Genomic DNA, 20,745 nt, shown 5'->3' with positions numbered 1-20,745 from the left:
TTAAAATCTGCTTTATTGGAACCCTGTGGCTTTTACAGCACACTAGACCTAAATTAAGCAACAGGGAACCTTCTCTCCCTTTATTTGCAACTGTCCTTTCCAGGCCAGGCGGCATGATAGTGTCTTTAGAATTATTTATGTATCTCCCTCATTATTTTACCATGTATTTCAATGTGGCAGACTTCTGTCCTCTAGCACTATGCAAGTTGTCAGAATAATCCTTGATGGAGCAGGCAGGGATTTTTGGTAACTGGAAAAATACAGCATGATTTTTGGTTTCAGGTATTTGGGTTTGCTGTCATGAAGTAGGGGATGCATTTTCATATCCTTTTTTTTTTTGAGAATAAGTGGAAGCAATTCCTTACGTAGGAAATGAGATACGGTTTTTTTGCTTGTCATCGCAGCAAAATACCATATTTTTAGCCAAGCTGAAGTGATGATGGAGACCAACTACTAAAGCTGAAACTGTTGTCTGGTAGAAGTTTTAGTATATTTTAAAATGAAAAGTTATGTCACGCCTTGCTCAATCTCTTCTGAGCACCTCTGAGACTGAGTTCACGTCTTTAAAAATATTTTACCAGCCGTAATGTATATGGACTTCAGGCTAGATCATAAGAGCAGCGTGGAGGATTTTGGGGTGGGCTAAAAGTTTAGCCTGGGGTAGGACAACGGTGGGTCCCAGGGATACTGTGTGGTATTCTCTGTCGGGAGAGCAAGCTCAAGGTGGTGTTTGGCATAGAATAAACCAGAATAAAGGTTGTTTTCCTGTATTCTGGTTGTACCTCTGAGAAAAGGAAGTCCTCTATAGCTATAGGCTGGGCTGAGGTGGATGGCAGCTTTTACTACCTGCTTAACCGTATCTGTGCAGAAGGGTGTTCAGCACCGGCGGGGCTTGGAAGGAGAAGCTGTGCAGGAGGCTGAAGGGCGGCTGTGGGACCACAGGGGCCACTGGCTCTTCCCGCAACTGCTTCTTGAAAATAAAACTTGTGAAAATCCTGTAACTCACTGATACCAACTACCGGTATAGGTTATAGAATGAATTGTGGGAACCAGCAAATCTCTCTTTGGCTAGCATTTGGTAACAACCTGATGATGTGAGGGCACACCACCACACTCTCAGAATGGCTCTGCAGTGAGGTGTTTTGCTCAGGGGTCACGGGCAGCCGCCGGCACCGCTGCTCCTAATTTGTAATTTCCCTGAAGACTAGGTGGGGGCTGGCATGCGCCCCTTTGTAGCAGTAAGCAACCATGGCAGCAGAACTGCAAGTGCATAGGGACTTTCAGCTCAGCCAAAGAGGGTGTACTTGATTTTTATGCCCATCCAGGGTTAGGTAACTGCTTAGTGCCAATGTTGAGATCTTAGGTTTGAATATGAATGCCTAAAATAGTGCCTCATTCTTACAATTCTTCCTTCCATAGGCAGTGGAGTCAAATTACAATGGATTTGGCCATTATCCCATGTTTGAATTTCATGACTTTTACTTTGAAATGGTATACTTAAATTCTCATTATTATACAAATTTATATTATATCTCTTTGTTTATTAGCAAAGCATAGTAAACCAGTCCAATTTAAACTTCAAGTACTAGTGACCTGAAATCTGATTCCCTTGTTGTCATTCCTTTCTGAATTTGACAGAGGCCCAGTAATTGCCATGAAAGCCTGGTAAAACACTCCATGCAAATTCAAGCACACCTCTTAAAAATACTGCAACACAAGTGTGAGGCGTGACCACCTCAGTACAGAACTGTGGTTTAAACTCTCTAATAAGTCTTAGCCAAACGAAGGTCTGCTGTGCAATGCCATCATAACTGGGCATAGTATATGGATTGCCAGCTGGTTTATGATTACTGATTTGACTTATCCCAAATTAATTCAGACCACTAGTAGCTAGATAAAAATCTTGTATTCTATGAAATGTGTGTACCTTAAGTAACTGAGGTTACTAAGCATGGTGCTTCATAATGTTTTACGTGGATGTTTCGAGTGCTCTTTGTAATTGTTATGATTTAAAGAAGATAATTAGAGAAATCATCCTTGCTGTGTGTGTGTTTGTACATATGCACATGTTTGCGAGGGCAATCTTCATGCTGTTAATCTTTCGTTTTGCAGACAAAACCTGTTGCATTTGCAGTTCGGACAAATGTTGGGTACAGTGCAGCTCACGATGACGATGTTCCAGTCCCAGGCATGGCCATCTCATTTGAGGCTAAAGATTTTCTTCATGTTAAAGAAGTAAGTAAAACTAACGGAGTAAATGAATCTCACTTTAAGGGTCTATTTGAGTAATAGTGCTGCTATTTCTTAACATTAAGATAATGCTTCACATTGTCAAAGTACTATACAAATGTTATATAAATAACTATATATAAGCAATTGAATGTTCTTTGAAATACTATTCTCATAAAAGCAATAGCACAAATTCCTTACAGTCAAATTAATGAAATTGGAAAGCAAGTGCTTTTCTTCTCTAGTAACTATCGCTTATTTTGAGCATTAAAAATCTCTATCTGCATATTCAAAGATATTATATCTGTGGGGTTTACCATTCAAGCACTCTGAAGTTTCATTGTGATTTAGCAGCCAAGGGTTGATTCTCTTATTTGTGTGACTTAATCTCAGAAAAGCCCAAAATCCCTAGGTCTCCTTTTATTTCACTGAAGTTAGTTCCCGGGCACAGACAATATTTTGTTATTAACAGTTACATACTGAAGAACTGACGTGGTAAGTTTCAAGATGCACATAGCAACTGTCAAAAAAAGCGCTTCGTGTTTGCTGCATTGGTTTTCTTTTCCTGTAGTTTTGCTTTGAAAATTTTCAAGGTTTACAGTTTCAAACACCTAAATTCTTGTTCTTTCTCTGCCCTTGCAAGACAGTCCAAAGCAAATAACTTGGTAACTTTCCCATACAGGCCTTCCTTAGCAGCCCGCTGCTCCCTTCTGAATGGTTCCCTCATTTTACGAGATTTCCCAGCTTCTGGTCATATTCCATTGTGTTTTGTCACAAAACAGTCCATCTGGAAATGGAAATTCATAGCAGAACTAGAAAGTTAGCGTAAGGATGAGAGTAACGTAGCCATGCATTTGAAATTATCTTTGCCCCATTTTAGGTTATTGAAAATTCCTTCCATAATTACGATTGATGATGCACAATGATTCTGCTAGTGCAGGTGCTTTGTGGAAGCAAGAAACATTCCTAATGCACAGGTGGAAATACAGGTGGACAGAGACTAAGGAAGCACAAGAAGTGGACTTTTAGTGCCTTTATACTGATGACTAATAATCATAATTTTACCTGAAACACCAAAAAAAAAAAGTATAATTTTGCATCAAAATGTGCATAGTGAAGAAAATATGTTTTCTGTCTGATGATAGTGCAAAAGAATTGCTCTGCTCTGTCTTGTGACAAAAGTAGGGCTGAGCAGGCACAGAGTCCTGGCAATGGAAAACCACCAACATTCTCTGGTGAGTCTGGAAGCCCTGGAAAATACGGCTCAGTTTGGTTAGATTAAATTATTTTGTATGGTCGTCTATTCCATCTGCATTTTGAACAAGCTGGTAATCTCAGACTTCACATCAAGCCTTTCACCTGTTTCTGTATGAACCAGAAACACAGTGCTAGCAGATTTTCTGTTATAATTTGTGCTTTTTTCCTCACAGCACAACTTTGAGTTGAACTTTGAGACTTTGCGTGAGTGAGTTCCAGATGCTTTTATTTTTGTATGAAGAAAAAATCCCTATGGATTTAGCATTTCTATCAATTAGAATAAAATTAATGTTGTTGCATAGTAGTTTGTTGTACTACAGGACAATATAAAAAAGTAGTGGCTGTTCAGATTTTAATTTAATAGTGTTTTTTAAGTATCTATCTCTTCCTTTTACCAAGTTAATGATACTACTTCTGCAGACTTCATGGATACCATAGAGCAGATCCATATAATGGCAACCTCCATTGGCTCAATGCTATAGTCTTCCTCTACCTATATTATCCTACAATATATTTTAAATGCACACATGTATCTTTATTTAGCCTTTTGCAATGAAAGGTTATGATTTTAATAATATGTTTCAGTCTAATACAGCTTTGAGAAACTGCTATTCCAGATTATCTCCCTATTAAATGTTGGTGTTCTTACTCATAAAGGCATCCCATTAGATGAATGTTATAGATCCCCTTATATTTTATGAGCTTAAAAGTGCATTTATTTTAATCTTTATTTTCTGTTAGCTAAATATCTTAAAGTTCATTTCAAGCATCACAACATTCATATAGTAGCCAAAATGAAAGGTAATACTGCAATTTAGGTTGTGTATCGTTGAACTACCAATGTTGTATTCTCAGTGAAATTAATTTCTTTTTATGGGAGCCCACACATTTTACATGTTTTACTCCTAACTGTACACTTGTTAAAACTACTTATTAAATAATTAAACATGCACTATAATATCTACATTCATAGCTTCAGATTCAAGAAGGCAACTTATCTTCCCATTCAGATGTTCTCTTAGAGTTTCATAAATAATCCAAATTATCCAAAATTCATATTTGATTGTATTTATTCCCCTGGAACTCCTAGAGTATTGCATGTGAGGCCATACATAACGGTGACCTATTCTCATCCAAAAATGGTAAATAAATAGTAAAGGAAAAAGCAAATAGTTCTGCTCTACAGACCTCTGCAAAACAAACAAAACCCCTTTGTGCGTATGAATAAATATTATTAGAGTAGTCATTATCTCATATTTCATATAGCTGAAATTCAGTTAATTGGATGATCTTGTGTATTTGTGGAATTGTAAGGTTTTTTAGTTATCCAAAGATATCCATTTCTCATGGATCTATTGCTGTATGTTTAAGGTGCAGATCACATGAGCTGTATGCAGTAGAGCACATATAAGCAGGGGAATGTAGTCATAGTTCAGAAGATTTTAGTGAGTTCAGAGAAGCAGGGGAGTTTGAGAAGTAGTGTTTTTTATGTTAAATAGAGAACAGAATATAATGGAATAAGAAAAATGGATTATTACAGAGCTTTAAAAATTGTTGCAGTGGGTAGGAGCAGATCAGAAGAAATCTCTGGTGTCCACCAAGGAGAAGCATCAAGGGAGAACAAAAGCAGCTCTCATGTATGAGGAGAAAAGACTGTGAAGCAGAAAAAGATAAAGATGGTGAAATAGGTGGAAATAACAGCCAGGGAGAATCATGAAGCCTATGAAGGAAGGTTTCTGCTTAAGTACTATAGCATTTTAATAATTTGCAAGGTATAATTATTTTAATGTATTTCTGAATAATACCACAATTCTTCATTGCCATAATGACATACTACAGTGATTAACCGTAGGGAAGAATTACATCAGATGGCTTAGCTGCAAATTAAAAATAATAAAAAAATGATCCCAAACACAGTAATTTCTTGGTACATGACTGCTTTTTTTTTTTTTTTTTTACTCTGTAGAAATTTAATAATGACTGGTGGATAGGACGGTTGGTAAAAGAAGGCTGTGAAATAGGATTCATACCAAGCCCAGTCAAACTAGAAAACATGAGGCTGCAGCATGAACAAAAGGCAAAACAAGGAAAATTCTACTCCAGGTAATAACAACAAATCATTAAAAAATAGTAGCATTGACTGTGACACAACCTGGAAGTTAATGCTGTGTATGTTATAGTTCTGTTTAATTACTGTAATTGGCAGCTACAAACATTTTGAATCAGTGAAGGAAGAGATATTTATTTATATAATTAATGTCATTGCCATTTGAGAAAAAAAGTAGATATTTAGATTGGTGGTCTGTGGTGGCCTACAATGGCTTTTATTCTATTTTATTTTCATAAAATACTTGCAAATATACATTGCAGTTAGTACATTTACTATGTGCAAGCACAATTTTTGACTTAAGAATCGATCTCCCTAAATTCTTTAGCATTTATTACTTGTTTTTGTGATCTTGCAATTTCTAAACACTTCTAAAGCTGATTTTAGATATGACAGAGAATGTTAAGATGAATTTATTTGTAAGCTGAAGCCAGTGCCTGCTAGTTAGCTCTTAAGGAAAAAATGTTTTGATCTTGTCAAACTCATCGCGTACAAATACAGCTTTTAAGAATACTGCATTTTACGATGGAAGTTTCATGTCAAGCCACTTGTTGTCTCTGACTGCAGCCATCATTACATAAAAATAAAGATTCAGTATCTAGATGTATTGAACAATACTGCTAGATTGTAATAATGTCATCTTTACTGTAAAATTCTTAATAAAGTAGTTTTCCAGTAAACATTAACACATGTGGAAACAAATGCCATTGCTTCCCTTTGGGTGTATAGGAAACAAATATTTCTAGTATGTCTGAGTGGGATGGAGCTGGAATTGAGAGAACATCTGGGAAACATTTGGGAAGCCAGAAAAGCTTTCTTACTCCAATAGGAAGGGCAGCAGGGTTTGAAGAGTGTGTCTATGCTAGGAAGAGACCAAGATGCTGCAGGGCTCAGCTGCATTCACCAGCTGTGAAATGCCTTTCTATGAGTGTGTTGTCCTCAGCAGGAGGAGGTCAAGTTCCTTATTCCTCTCGTGACACTTCTGATACAGCCAAATCTGACCCAGTGATTCGCTCCCTTTCCAAATTGTAAAGGCATCCATTCTCCTGAACTGCTCACTGGAGATAACACTGTCCTACACCACAAATGCATTTCCTTAGTACTTGTTAATATTTTAAGATGGAGAAACTAGAAACTAGTACTGTCACATGAATTATTTGAAGAGTGAAAAAGCCTTTCTTGCATTCTTTTCAGTGCTTTTCTCATTATGGTAACTGAAACAAAATGACTAAAAATATTGTTTCATTTTCACAACTTGGATAGGTTTTCACAAAGCAGAACTTGACGACAAAACCTTAGACTGCTTTATCTTCGTTCACAGACTTTTCTTCCTAAGTGTTACCAGGTATTGAGACAGCAAAAGAATTTGTACTTTAATTAAATTGAAAAGATGTTAGGCAAACACACTATCAGTTTCACTAGGGAGCTATCAATGACTCTTCTGTTAAAGGAAACAGATATGCTCACTGGCTTAAGAATTAGTCTTAGTAATGAGTAGTAATATTAATAATTATATATCAGTAGCCATGTTAATAATTGGATTACATTAAGATCATGAGGTAGTGAGAGCGCAAGCAGCAGGATGAAGTTGCACAGCAGAACAAGGAGCACAATTAATGTCTGCAGTTCCTCAGTCCTCAAAATGTACACACATTTTTGTGTAAGATGTATATTTTATACCACTGCCAGAAATACTGTTTGTCTCTCAGCAAGCAGGTCGTTTAGAAGGCAGGTAATAAATAAACTAGAATAAATACTGAGAAAGCTATGGAACGGTAAACTAATTTGTTGCTTTACTCCAGTAAATCAGGAGGAAACTCTTCATCCAGTTTGGGTGACATCGTTCCTAGTTCCAGAAAATCAACGCCTCCATCATCTGGTGAGTAGGTCACGAACCCTTTGGTTTACGGACTCATGCACCTAATCTGTTAAAATTTCTATACATTTAGTCCTATTTTTCTTATTCCCTGTACTTCATAGGTATAAGGTTGGGTGGTTGTGTTGCCCTATAGGGCTGCTTTAGGTAGATTTGAAGTAATGGAGTCAATGCCAGCAAGTTCAGGCAATGGTAGGGCTGTTAACAATCCACAAAATTCCCTCTTTGTTTTTACCACAGTGTTTTATAGCAAAAACGTAATACAATGACGAGACTGCATTGCAGTAGGATAGTTAGAGGTTTGGTCTGGTCTGAGCACTCCTGTGGAACAAGAAATACCCTCTGGTACAGGACAAAAAGCAGCAATAAGAATAAAAATTCCCAAGAGCTTTCTGCAGTAGCATCAAGAATGGCATTATTTTATAACAGGAACTTTCAGTTTCGCAATTCTGATAATGAGGGCGTGCTTCACCTAATTCTAGTATAATGGGTGTTTTTTGCCTTTTGTGACATTTTTCACGAATACTGTTTTCTATTTAGAGCATCAAGACACAGATTTAACTTTAGTTAGGTTGGATTCAAGATGTTTGAAGCAAATACATGGTGAGTTGCTGGAGGAAACTGGCATTCGCTCCTTGAAAAAAGCATAGCAGAAGATTACAAAAAAAAAAAAAATTCTACAAAATTCAGCTGCTGCATTGCTGGATGTTTTATGTTCTCCTGAGAGAGAAGACGTACATTTTGAATATGCGAAATCAGAAAGTATTAATGAATGTTGCTACTGCCTTCTCTACTGAGGCAAGGCCACGCATTTTCCAATCATATTAGTTTATATGGAGCCTGGTCTACAAAGCAGGCATCTTAAAATGATCCTGAAGATTGTAAAGTATTTACATGCACATTAAGAGAGAGAGACAGAGGAATTCAATCAAGTTACAGTAGTAGCTTCATTTGATTATATTACTTGAAAAATATATCTGCCTGTCTTGTGAAACCATTAATTTGTTTGTAACAACCAACTTTATTACAATTGCAGCTTGCTTATAAAAATTCCACTTAAGTTCACTACCTCCCTTTTTTTAAAATATATATCTTTAGTTTACTAATATGCGTCTGTCACAAGTCTGTAGAACACACCTTAATCATTTATTTTACGATGGCTTTAAACCGTCATGTTTACTGTTGAGGCCCACTTTTTCAACAACTGCATTTTTGCGGTAGAAAGTGTCCATGGATCTGTGTTGTAATTTTATAGTTAGAGCATCTGAAATGCTATAATTTTTTTTTGTACCCTAAAAACACTTGGACAGCAGAACATGTGAAATTTTCAGAACATTGCACAGAATTTAGAGGTAAGAGAATGGACAGCCTACTTTGGTTAGCAACTGACTGCTTGCTAGCAATGATGTAGTTTTCATTGCATTGAGTCATTTCTTCAGACAGTAGTTTTCAGAAACCTGTTTTTCTAGAGAAAGAAGGAAATCTGGTTAAATTTATTTAATTACACTGAAGGTTTGGAGAATATTTATGAATAGTGCACATTAGGTTATTCTGTGGTTTTAAGATTTTTCGATCTGCAGTATTTATTTTTGCTTACCTGAAGACATCCCAAGAAGGGTGAAAGAGACATAGTTTGTGACTAACAGAACTCAAGGGACTTTGAAATACAGTTCAATTATTATTCCCAGGCCTCCTCCTTTTGAAAGTATAATAAATGACAAATACATAAATTATTTAATGAGTTGAAGAGATTGTCGCTGAATAAGTTAACTTCATTTTTTTTCTTTGAGTTGGGGATTTTTTTTTCAATATAAACTAGTGCCACAAAACCAAACGAAACAAGATGAAGAACCAGTGAAAAACAAATGAAAAGGAGGCTCATAGACATTTAAATAATCAATATTACATTGATATAGTAATCCATGGACCACCGAACAGGATGAGGATAATGGTGAAAATGAGTGAAAAAAACCCCAGTCAACTAAAGATTATTAACAGTAAAAGAACTAACACAGAAGATGTTACATAGTGTGAAGACTGAGAATGAAAAAAGGAGATACTGATATCTAGCTGATAAAATGTTGCATTTCTTTTTTAAAGGAAAAACCTAACAACCCTGATTTTTCTTTACTGATGGTTTCAGTTGAACATAGAACTGAAGGAGTTTTAATATGCCTTATTATGAGTGATTTATAGCATCTGTGCTGGCCTGTATTCAAGACAAAGATAATGTGTTCTTTTTATACTTATGAAGAGGATGAAGGAACAGTGTTGCTAGAAGAAAATGAAGAAAATGTTACGTGATTTCTGTGGCTGTTTTTAGGCTCAGGAGTATAGAAACAGGGTGCAGATCTACTCACAGGCTTTCCTGGCAAGGGCAGCCTCAAAGGCACAGTTCTGTAACTCAAGGATTGTCAGGCATCATGGCATTAGATCTGTGGATAATTCAAATGGGAAAATATAATTTACTCAAACAGAAGAGATCACTGTCCCAAGTGTATTTTAAATCAGTAGCTGCACATAGGCTTGACAGAAATATTTATTTGGTGCATAATTTAATAGCACATGCCGCTGTATTAGTTGATGTCCTGCTCATCAAGCAGCTGAAAGCAGGTCACTAAGGTGGTTTCATAATAGTTTGCAATGATTAAATATGGGTTTGGATTAAGTCGATGCAAATGGTACTGCTTACAGATCTATTTAGAGTTAGATTCAGTTTAACATAATGCAGTGGCAAGGTAAGCAGGTGTTACGAGTGTGTGTCGAGGTGGGTAAGATCTTTACATGCAAGGGTGATGCTGTACAGCATCTTTGTGGATTGCTTTTGTGCATGTACTTGCTTTCTGAAGACAAATTTAATACACTACTTAAGATCAGGATTGAGCACTGTAAACAAGAAAGATTTTTTTTTTTTTTTGTTGGTTTTGTTTTGTTTCAGATGTAGTTAGCAGGTATCTGTTGGACTCAGCATTCAGGATAACATAGCTGTGCATTTTGAAAATGCATTTATTTCTGAGTCCATGATGATTTTTGCTTAAACCGTTTTTACTTACTTGCTAAAGAGGGTAAATATTTTATATGTATGGTATAAGTGTTGTGTGCTGTATGTTCTTTTGGGGTAAAGGTTGAACAGCAGTGGTTTATTGTATTCACTTCCATTTTCCCCTGCCTACATCCTCACTTTTTACATTAGGATCCAGGTCTCCAAGACAAGCTGGGATTGATTTCCTCTCTTCTGCTACCCATTCTTTTTAGTTTTCACTATTAGTAGGTCTGGTTTTATTATTTCTAATAAATATATCTTATGACTACTGTGCTTTTTTAGTTAAAATGGTTAAAAATGCCAGTTGTAGTCCACCCTGAGATAAATGTAGTTATTATTGTACCAGTATCAGGCTGATTTTGTCTTCAAACATGATTTTTCTTCTGTTTCTTAATTTCCTATAGACATGTTAGTGACATTTCAAATTTGAATTGATGATACCCATTTTGAATTAGTGTTCATTGCTATAAAATAATTCAGGTGTTGTTGGTCAAGTTCTGTTGTTTACATCAGTGAAAGTCTTATCTATTCCAGTGAACTAGTTTGGATTTACACTGGTGTAACAAGAAAGAACTTGGCCATTGCTCTGTTTCGTAAGAGTAATTCTGTGTATGTTTGATATAGCTATGTAAAAGGGGATCAGAGGAAAACGTTATAGTAGCTGTTACAGATTGCCTTCTGTCTTCTAATCCTATTGTACTGCACCTCTAAATTTTTCCCTTTGTTTTATTGTGTTTTGTACTCATGGTCGATTTTTTAATATTTATTTATTTATTACTCTGGACAGTTTTATTTTTCTTTACCTGTTATTTCCTTTTTAACCTATCTTTACTTTCCCTGTCATCTGATAATTCTGAATTGTTTGTCTGTATATAGCTATAGACATAGATGCCACTGGCTTAGATGCAGAAGAAAATGATATTCCAGCAAACCATCGCTCCCCCAAACCCAGTGCAAACAGTGTAACATCACCCCACTCCAAAGAGAAAAGAATGCCCTTCTTTAAGAAGGTAACACCGACTTCCAAGCTCCCATCTGTCCACCTGCTCACCTGCACTGCGTCACATTTCTAGTCCTGTTAACTGTCTGCGTCCTTTGACAAGCCAATAACATGCATGCTTTGTTGTTCTTTGTTTCTTTTCCATGCTGCTGTAGCTAAGCAGAAGCAGAAATCGGTAAGTTTATATTGACATTACCTGTGTTTATCCTGCCACTGGCATCATTAGCATTGTTACCCCAGACTAACAGTGCAGCTATTCTAGAATTAAGGAAGAAATGTATCGAGCTGTTAGTGGATTCAGTACAAGAAAACAAACAGTCCCAAGTTCGGTGCATCTGTGAAACTCTGCTACAGTACTTTTCCTTTTTGATGGAATGACAGGACACACTTAGAAGGCCGTCTAAAAGTTTGAGAAATTTATTTCTAACAAATCCACATAATGCACCTCTCGAGTGCATGCTTATTCTTTCTATCTCTATCTTTCTCAAGTTTTTTTTTTTCTTTATAACGCAGTCTATTGAAATCATTATTGGAATCTAATCAGATACTCAGATTGTACTTAGAAAACAAATAGTCAAGCCGTTGTATTTTTAGCTTAGTATTTAAACTTCTAATTCACTAGGTGCAAAATCTGTAGGTGAACAAGACCCGTGGAAAACCACAGACTTGTTTTGAAGGTTTACTTTGTGTTTTTCCTGTTGTCATGTATAAATTATCGGCCAAATGTTCTTGCCATCCATCAGTCAGACTTTCTTAGTATCTCAGCTATTGGAAGTGGTACTGGTGGTTCCCAGGAGAGCCAATGTCTCTCCGTAGATAACCCAGATAACTGCAGAATTATGCAATTGGCATCCTGTTACAGCAAACTGCAGTATGTTTCTAGGATCTTTGCTGGAGTAAGTTATCAAGACATTAGGTAGCCAAACCTTGCAGTGAAATACCACTTTTCTACTTTTTTGGTTTTAAATCTTAGTCTTCATGGCTCTTACGCATTTGTTTTTAACCACTCAAATCTACAGGTAACAACAGACTGTTATAGCTCTTATAAACAGTGCCAAGTGACACTCTTGCCATTGCTGTAGATGCTGTCATGTTTAGTAAATAAAACTTTTTTTTCTCTCTCTCTTTTCTTTTTGAACTCTTTTAAATAATATTGGATCCTTCTCATTTCCAAAGTCACCAGTATTTGCTTCAGTAGGTTCCGTTAAGTACTGTGCCATTTGCAGCCCCCTATGGAAATCAACAACAGTTTCTTGCTTCTGAGTAATTTCTTATTTAATCACATTTATAACCAAGTATAAATGCTAAGAAATAATAATACGTGTTGACATGTATTAGATGCTGTCTGCATAAGCATCTTTTGAAGATGCAGCTTCTAGGTGAACCACCTTGGACCTGGATGGTGGCTAGTCCCATCTCTCTCTTTATTCTGTGGTGCCTCTTTTCTTCCATATCAGAATCATTACTGGTTATAGTAAGTTTTGTAACATTTGTAACTATGCTAGTTTTTATTCCGAGTTCATATTAGAACTTGAATCTGCAAGTGAAAGCTGTATGGCTCAGTGCCAGTCCCTTAGAAAACATTAGATTCTCTAAATTAAAGAACTTTAATGCTTCCATTAGGTAACTTTTACTCAATGTTCCACTGACAGCTTCATTACTTGAAGCTGTAAAGATTAGAGAGAGAGAAAAAAAAAAAAAAAGCCTGTTTCCACAGAACAGATTCTAAAAATACCCCATATTCCATCAAATAAGGTAATTTCTGTGCTTTCCCTAATTTTCAAATAGCTGGTTAACTTCTAGCATGAATACCTTTTGGTTGAGTCAGGCACATTAAGACAAAGATCTCTTGCATCAAGACACTTATGCTATAAGCACTTACACATCTGTAATGAATTTTTCTTAGGAACTGTCTCTAATATACTTATCGGATTATTAGTAATATTAGCAAGAACAGTGGAGGGCTGCATTTTGATACTGGCACAGCATCACTGCAGGGATTTGCTTTGAAATGTGTTGAGTCAGATTCTGCACTGTGTAAAATAAATTCATTTCACATGCTTGTGATGCCTTGGGCACTAGTATTCATTCTTATGTTACTAATTATCTGGTGAAGCTACAGGTAACAAAAACTAAGAGAAATTATATTGAAAAACATTCACAAAAATGTTTTCCATGTTTTAGACTGCTTTAGATTGCTGCTTGTGTAGCATTTTGTGTTGTCACTGTATTAATGTCTGTCTTTGTGTTTTTGTGTTTTGGAATGTATATACTTACTTTAATGTTATTGTGAAACACCTTGGGATGCATTGAGTACTGAAAAAACAAACAACAACTGTATTCTGTGATCTTGACTGATGTATTGGTACTATGTAGGCATCTGAAAAATTGATCTGGCATACCTTTTTCCGTATCACCCACATGTTCCTGGGTTTGGATTTCAATCATTTTTTTCCCAAGACAAAGATAAACCGAACCCTCCCTTACAAACAAAAAACTCTTTCTGATAAGACTCATTCTTGGTGATATATTTTGAATAGCCATTTATAAAAGAAAAAAAACCTGTTTAACTCATTTATATTTTATTTTGATAACAATATAAAAATGTTTGCAATCCTTGGAAGCTGGCAATCTTTTTATCTTTGTATTTTAAAATCCTTTTTATAAAATGTGCATGATACATCAGTAGTTTGGTGAACATTGTACTAACAGAATCCATTCTTGGGTGGTGACAGGAACTTCCCAAAGTGGAAGGATTGCTATCCCAAGTTCTGTTTATGAAAATTTTTATAAATACTAACTTGATCAGTCATTATTTTGATTTCATTTGCAAGTGAATTGCGGATGCAAATGTGGAAGTCAGACTATGAGTACTCCCATGGGAATTTTCAGTGATGTCACAATGTTTTGTCAAACAGTGGGCAGATCTGAATGTAAAAAGAGATGTGTTATGCTTTTCCCCTCCCTTTTTGTTTTATTTTTCTCCTTCATAACTTGCCTACATAAAATTTTGGTGGGAAACAGATGTCACAGCTCTGGAGTCAATAATTTCAAACCATTCACTATTGGAAGTAACCTTTTCAATTAACTAGTTAGGAATTGTGGAGTGGAACATGTGAATGTCTCCAGAATAACAGTTTTGTAGCTATCCAGAGCAAATATGAAAACAGCAAGAAAACCAAAAGTCAAAGAAAAGCTTTGTCAAAAGAAATCCCTGAACCTGTTATGGCCTTATCTGGTGCTACCAGTTTTTGGGAAAAGTTAATGAATCCATGATTCCTGTGTTGGTGACATCACTGGAAATTCAGCGTTAACTAATATTGTAAGTATGTGTAGCACTTTCTCTAGGTGCTGCGATGCTGAAAGCTTTTTCTGTTTTGCAGACAGAGCACATCCCTCCCTATGATGTAGTGCCTTCTATGCGACCAGTAGTTTTAGTGGGGCCTTCTCTGAAGGGATATGAGGTAAGTGATCGATGTGAATAATTTCATTTTGCCAAAAATGTTGTGCTTCATTTGTATTTGAATGTTCAAAGGTAGTTAAGCTGAATAACATAATTTGTATCATAGACAAAATTTTTTTTTTGTCTTTTACTTCTACCAGATACCTGCATACATATTTCACGTCAGAATTCAGATTAAGAATAAATTACTTACATTCCAATCATATTGTTCAGATACAAGATGTACTGTCAACTTTATTACATATTATTATTAGCATCAAGTATTATGAGTTTCCTATGTGATTATTAATTTGTTGTTTGTGTGCTTCTAGGTAACCGATATGATGCAAAAAGCATTATTTGATTTTTTAAAACATAGATTCGAAGGGCGGTAAGTACTTTGCAATGCAAACCTACTTGAGTTCAGGTCCTGTTTAGGTACTACCAGGTTTTTAAGAAATAATAACATTCTTGGCAAAATATGCATAGAAAATGAGGAATGGCAGCTAATTCCTTGTTCAGTGGACCAGCGTGCTTCCTTAGCAGAGCACACGGAGGCTGTATTGCAGTGGGAAGTATTCAGGAGCGTGTATTTGTTGAGAGTGGAAAAAAAGGATGTCATCTTGTTCGTGACTGACATTCATACTCTGGATTGCTAGATATTTATCTATGGATTTAATAAATGTGTATTATTAAAAAAATCTTTTGTTTAAGTATTTTTTAAGTGATATCTCATCAATGCTTCCTTGGTTCTATACGAGCTGATGAGGGGCCATTGTTCCACCTCAGCTCGAGTTGCTTACAGTGGCATCTAACTTGGAAAGAGCAAGATGAGATTCAGGTTGTCTAATGTATATGATTGCCAAACTCTTGATCCCTCAAGCTGGGAGCTGGCTTTGATAGTCTAGCTAGCTGGACTCTATAATGGGAAGTCTCAAAAGGACTGCTGGGGGGTGTGTCATTCCCCCACCTTGCAAAAATATAGTCACCGTTAGTAGCAGACAAGCTGCACTTTGCTGGGTTTTGATCTGAGTGCTGTTACAGCCTGTCCCCCACAGCATACTTGGCAAGGTCCAATCTGATTTGTATTTGAGCCTCCAGGCATTACTGTAGTACAAACGTCAAATGATAATCCATCTCTAAAAGCAGTGGCATGTTCTGTAATTCAGATGTCAGGGACCCATGGACCAGAGACATCAGCTGGATTTTCCATGTGATTGCTACTGGATCAGGCCCCAGATTAATATGTGCCAGTGGGTTGACATTTTGGGGGGGGCAAATTGAGAAAATGGGAGGGTCTTGATATAATATCTGTAACTTCAATGAATATCCTATTTAGTTTGGAAGTGGGCAGAGCAGTAACACTGCTCAAATTCTATCTGTCCTGGTGCTGTCGAACTTTCAAGAGGGAGCTTAAGGTTTTCTGTCAATAGCTTCAGCTCTTTAAAATACCGGACATTGTGGTTTAAGCTGTTGGATTTTCTCAGTCAGAATGAGGATGTTGAGACCTAACCACTTAGTACTTCCTCTTTATATTAGTCATGGTTGTCAAATCTTAGATATGTATCTTCAGAATTGGAAGTTAACAAAATAGTGAGTGTTGCAAGCAGAAAAAAAGTTGTTGCATCTTTATGTCCTAAAGTTTTTAAAAGCATATCTAATTTTCAATTGTAGATCCAACTGTGGCAGGGTGAATCCACAAATACTCTCAGTACAGTATCCATAGTAGCAGATTTGAAGCATCCCAAACTTCAGTAGCAATCTGAACTGGTACTCAAGGTCCTCAACAAATTTGTACAGGAGGTTCTTAGATTCCTGGTACTGCTTTCACTGCCACTCTGCTGTCAAGCTGTCCTCGCTCTTATTGCAATTTTTTCACTATATGAACATATATACCTTTGTTTTGAGAGCAGACTTGTTCTTCCTGGTGTTACATATCTTAAAAGACAATAAAATGACCTTAAAAAAGATCTTAAAATCTAAGATCTTTAAATCTAATCTTTAATCTGTTAAAAGATCTTAAAATGAAAAATAGCATTTTTAGACTGATAAATCTAGCTTTATTCAATATACCATAATTGCATTTGAAAAAGGGAAAAATTATTTTCTGTTGCATGTAGGAAGGAAGACTGCCAGGAAAGAAAGAAAGAAGGGAAAAAAAAAAAAAAGCTGTTAAAGTTTGTAGTGTGCATCAATTAGCAAATAAAGATAACTAATGAGTACCCCAAATTACTTGTTGGATTTCATTTTAAGACTAATGGCATTATCTGTGAGGAGCTGTGCCAGAAATCATAATCTTTGGTTATGTTTTTAGCTTAAGTTAACTCATGCTTAAATTTCGAAAATGACGTTACTAATCAGTATTGTGCAAATAAGTCTGTTTTTCTGTATTAACTTCTGGCTTTGTTACATTTTATAGGGTTTTAGATAAATACATACACATGTTGAGCTCATTGGGAAATGACCTATTTGATTACATTTCAGAGGAACAGCATCTGACTGTGCCTGCTAGAGAGGAGCCCTCCCTGTTCTTAGCAAATCCATTTCCTCCTTTTAAATTGCAAGTAAAGTCAAAAACCAAGGGAATATCATCAGTCTGATTTAACTCTCAGCACTGGAAAAATGTGACCCCTAAACCTAATTAGACCAGAGAGTTTGAAAGGGAATTTATTCAAAGTGTGCATTTTGACCCTGTAAATCAAAGCAAACCAAGTTAACTGTTTTCCTAAGAAGAAGAATATGCAGAAGGTTACGTAGCAGGTCAGTGCAAACAACTGGAAGTAACCACTTCTTGTTGGCTTATCTTTTCTTATAAACACAAATCTGAGCCAGCCAGATACTCAGCCCAGAGTTTTCATTTGCTTGCTTCTCTGTGTTGCAGTCCACATTTTTGGGTGGCCAGCATGTTGCTGGATCTCTCTGGAAAATTATAGGTAGCTCTTGCACTCTGTTAAAAAACATATGCTAGTAAATTATAGTTAAACTATAGTGAACAATAAAAAATAAGAGTTATATGGCTGTACTAGTTTTCCTGCTAAGCCTTACCTTTACCTGTTAATTCTGCATATCCCTATATGTATTACACATATGGTTAAAGTAAGCCAGGTTGTTGTTCAGTACCTTTCAACAAATTAATCAAAATTAGGGAAAGGAGAAACCAGCCTATTCGTACTGGGGCTACTGGTGCAAAGTCTAACCACATCAGGCCTGGAGCCCCCAAGGAAGTCCCACCTTCTGCAGCATGTCTCTGAACTCCTCCTGCCTCCCCTCTCCCCAGACTTGTGTAGCGTAGCAGTCAGTGGTCATACTTGATTTTGGTACCGTGCAGAAAGAGGGATGTCTTAATAGCTCTTGTATCAATATTAGTTTGATAGTTTCTTCTCTGTTCACACTGTGCAAAGCATACTGCGCTGCTGAGGAGAACTTGTTTTCCTGTGGTCTTAGTCGTCTTCTAGTGTTAAATGAGTCTCTTTTCTCCCCACATCCCTGCAAGATAAATAATATTCTGTTCTATTTTACTGTATTTTATTTTTGCAGTATCTCAATTACACGAGTCACAGCAGACATCTCGCTTGCCAAACGCTCAGTATTAAACAACCCCAGTAAGCATGCGATAATAGAACGATCTAACACAAGATCAAGCTTAGGTAAGTACTTAGTACCTACTACTTAGGTAGTACTTAATACCTATAATGATGCTATCTACAACTTGGCTGTAAAGTATACTACTCTCAATTCATATCTGTAAGCTAAAAATAGCCTTCTCTGCTGTGAGAAAATCACCATTCCCATAATTCAGAAATCCTGGCACTAGAAATCATTTTAAAATCACTACCAGATAAACTTCATATAGTGCTGATTTTGGTTTGTTCTGCTTATGTTCAGTTTTCATGTTTTGCTTTTTGCTTCAGTGGGGAGAAGTAGCCACCCATAAGGTAAATAAAATCTGAAGAGATGTTATTCTGGTTAAATACAAGTGATGGGTTTAGAATACCTGAATTTATATGGCTATTATTGATATAATGCATTGTCTTTGATAAAATTACTAGTAGTGATAGCTACTCATATTAGACCTGAAAAAAAAAAAATTGAAGTACACATTTTCTGAATGTAATATCAAAAAATGAAAGATGGAAAATGTCATATATATAGCTAGGTTTGTAGGATACGCATCTGTCATCTTACATGAGTCTTTTTGTACCCAGGCTTGTCCAGTTATACAGGTAATTAAACATTTTATTAGCCAGAAAGAAAAACATGCTTAGCTAGGAAGATGCAACTAAATGTCACCATCTACATACAGTACAGGCGGCTACACTGTAGCTTGTCATCCCAAGGTGTCCTTAAGAGTAAACAGGAGAAGGTGGTCGCTTTGGAGCCTCAGCTCATGTGGACCGACCTCAGCCTTTCCTCTAGCCCGAGGTGTATTATATCTGAGACTCTGCTGCTGCAGCTGGCTCATTCCTGGTGCAGGGACACCTGGAGGTAGCTGAGAGGAACCCTACCAGGAGACTATGTACTCGTGTTAGGGCGCTCAGCTGAGATATGGGACACTCGGGTTCAAGTCCCTGCTCAAATACAAAAAAGGAGGAACTTGAATTCCAATGTCCTAGATCACAGGTGAATGCTCTAGCCAAGTCTCTGTCTTTACCAGGCTGCAGATTTCTCTTAGTAGCCTTTGAGAGAGCTTGGTTTCCCAAGGTCCCTTCCAACCCAAAGCATTCTATGATCTTTGAAATCAACACAGCATTGTATCTTGAAATCTTGTAAAATTTGTTGAACAGGAAAAGAGTCTCATTCATAGTACTAAATGGGTTCTTTATCAGTTTTTTAACAAAATTTCTGAGTACACCTGTACCTTGAGTATTTAATATTTGCCTAAGCCGTCCTTCTTAGAATGAGCTTCTCTGCCTTAAAAAGTTTGACTTCCCTTTCTTGAAAATTTGCTTCTTAAAACCCTTGCTTTCAGCTATGTGGAGGCTGTGAATCTTTACTTGCAAGTAGTCTGATAGCTTCCAAGTATGTCTTTAATTTAAGTGTTTTCAAGTATCAAAATTCGATGTACTGCAACAACATAAATAATATCTTTACGCACAAGAATATGTGAATTTCAGTCTTGTCACCAAAGTCTATTTAATAATCTAATGAAAAGATAAAGTGTCACTTGTTTTGAATAGAACTGAAAATTGGTAATAAAGATGGAGGTCACCCACTCGTGGAAGAAACAGAACCATGGTGATTATTTCCCAACCTGAACATCAAAGCATGTGCAATTTTGTGCAATGCTGCACAAATATATGCAGCAGTAAAAAGTATATAATTTATTCCTCATGCTAAAATATTTTCATATACATAAAAGAGCTATCACAAAAATTTATACAGGAAAAAAAAAATCTGTAAAAAATAGATGCAGCCCAATCATGTATACCTTTATCTCATGGTAACCTTACCCTTAAGAACATCAACATCTTTTCTTTGGGTCAAGGTATTCTTTTGATAGAGGTATTTAAAATGGAAGTTCTGACAGAACCTTAGGTGGAGACACCCAACAGATGACAGTGATTATGTATATATGTAAATATGTGGATAGATAGATATGTCTCTCTTGTTTATGTAACAGGCCTATTATTATTACCTAAGATTTCCTGCTACATATCAGGTTTTCAGTTGCTTATAATTGTTCTAAATATTAACTGATTTATAAAATCATTTTGAATTCCCTTCGAAAATGTTAGTTAGAGCAACTAGGTCATTTTAACAATGAAGCTAGGGCAAAAATTAATCTTACCTA

At 36.3% G+C, this 20,745-nt stretch overlaps 1 protein-coding gene across 4 annotated transcripts in view; it reads left to right on the top strand.

The window, feature by feature from the left end:
* CACNB2 (calcium voltage-gated channel auxiliary subunit beta 2) overlaps positions 1-20,745 on the top strand; it is a 257,342-nt gene that overhangs the window by 213,812 nt on the left and 22,785 nt on the right. For 2 of the 4 annotated variants that reach the window (XM_075706432.1, XM_075706434.1), the window contains 7 exons: positions 2,113-2,235; positions 5,453-5,589; positions 7,396-7,472; positions 11,668-11,687; positions 14,896-14,976; positions 15,287-15,345; positions 18,492-18,601. In XM_075706432.1, the coding sequence (XP_075562547.1) occupies positions 2,113-2,235; positions 5,453-5,589; positions 7,396-7,472; positions 11,668-11,687; positions 14,896-14,976; positions 15,287-15,345; positions 18,492-18,601 (607 nt within the window). Of the gene's footprint in view, positions 1-2,112; positions 2,236-5,452; positions 5,590-7,395; positions 7,473-11,388; positions 11,523-11,667; positions 11,688-14,895; positions 14,977-15,286; positions 15,346-18,491; positions 18,602-20,745 lie in introns of all 4 variants that reach the window. The other 2 variants (XM_075706431.1, XM_075706433.1) reach the window with 1 other exon arrangement.

This window comes from Pelecanus crispus, chromosome 2 (genome assembly GCF_030463565.1).
Source record: "Pelecanus crispus isolate bPelCri1 chromosome 2, bPelCri1.pri, whole genome shotgun sequence".
In the NCBI taxonomy this organism is placed as follows: domain Eukaryota; kingdom Metazoa; phylum Chordata; class Aves; order Pelecaniformes; family Pelecanidae; genus Pelecanus; species Pelecanus crispus.
The sequence above is the reverse complement of the archived record's forward strand: the minus strand, read 5'-3'. Positions and strand labels throughout refer to the sequence as shown.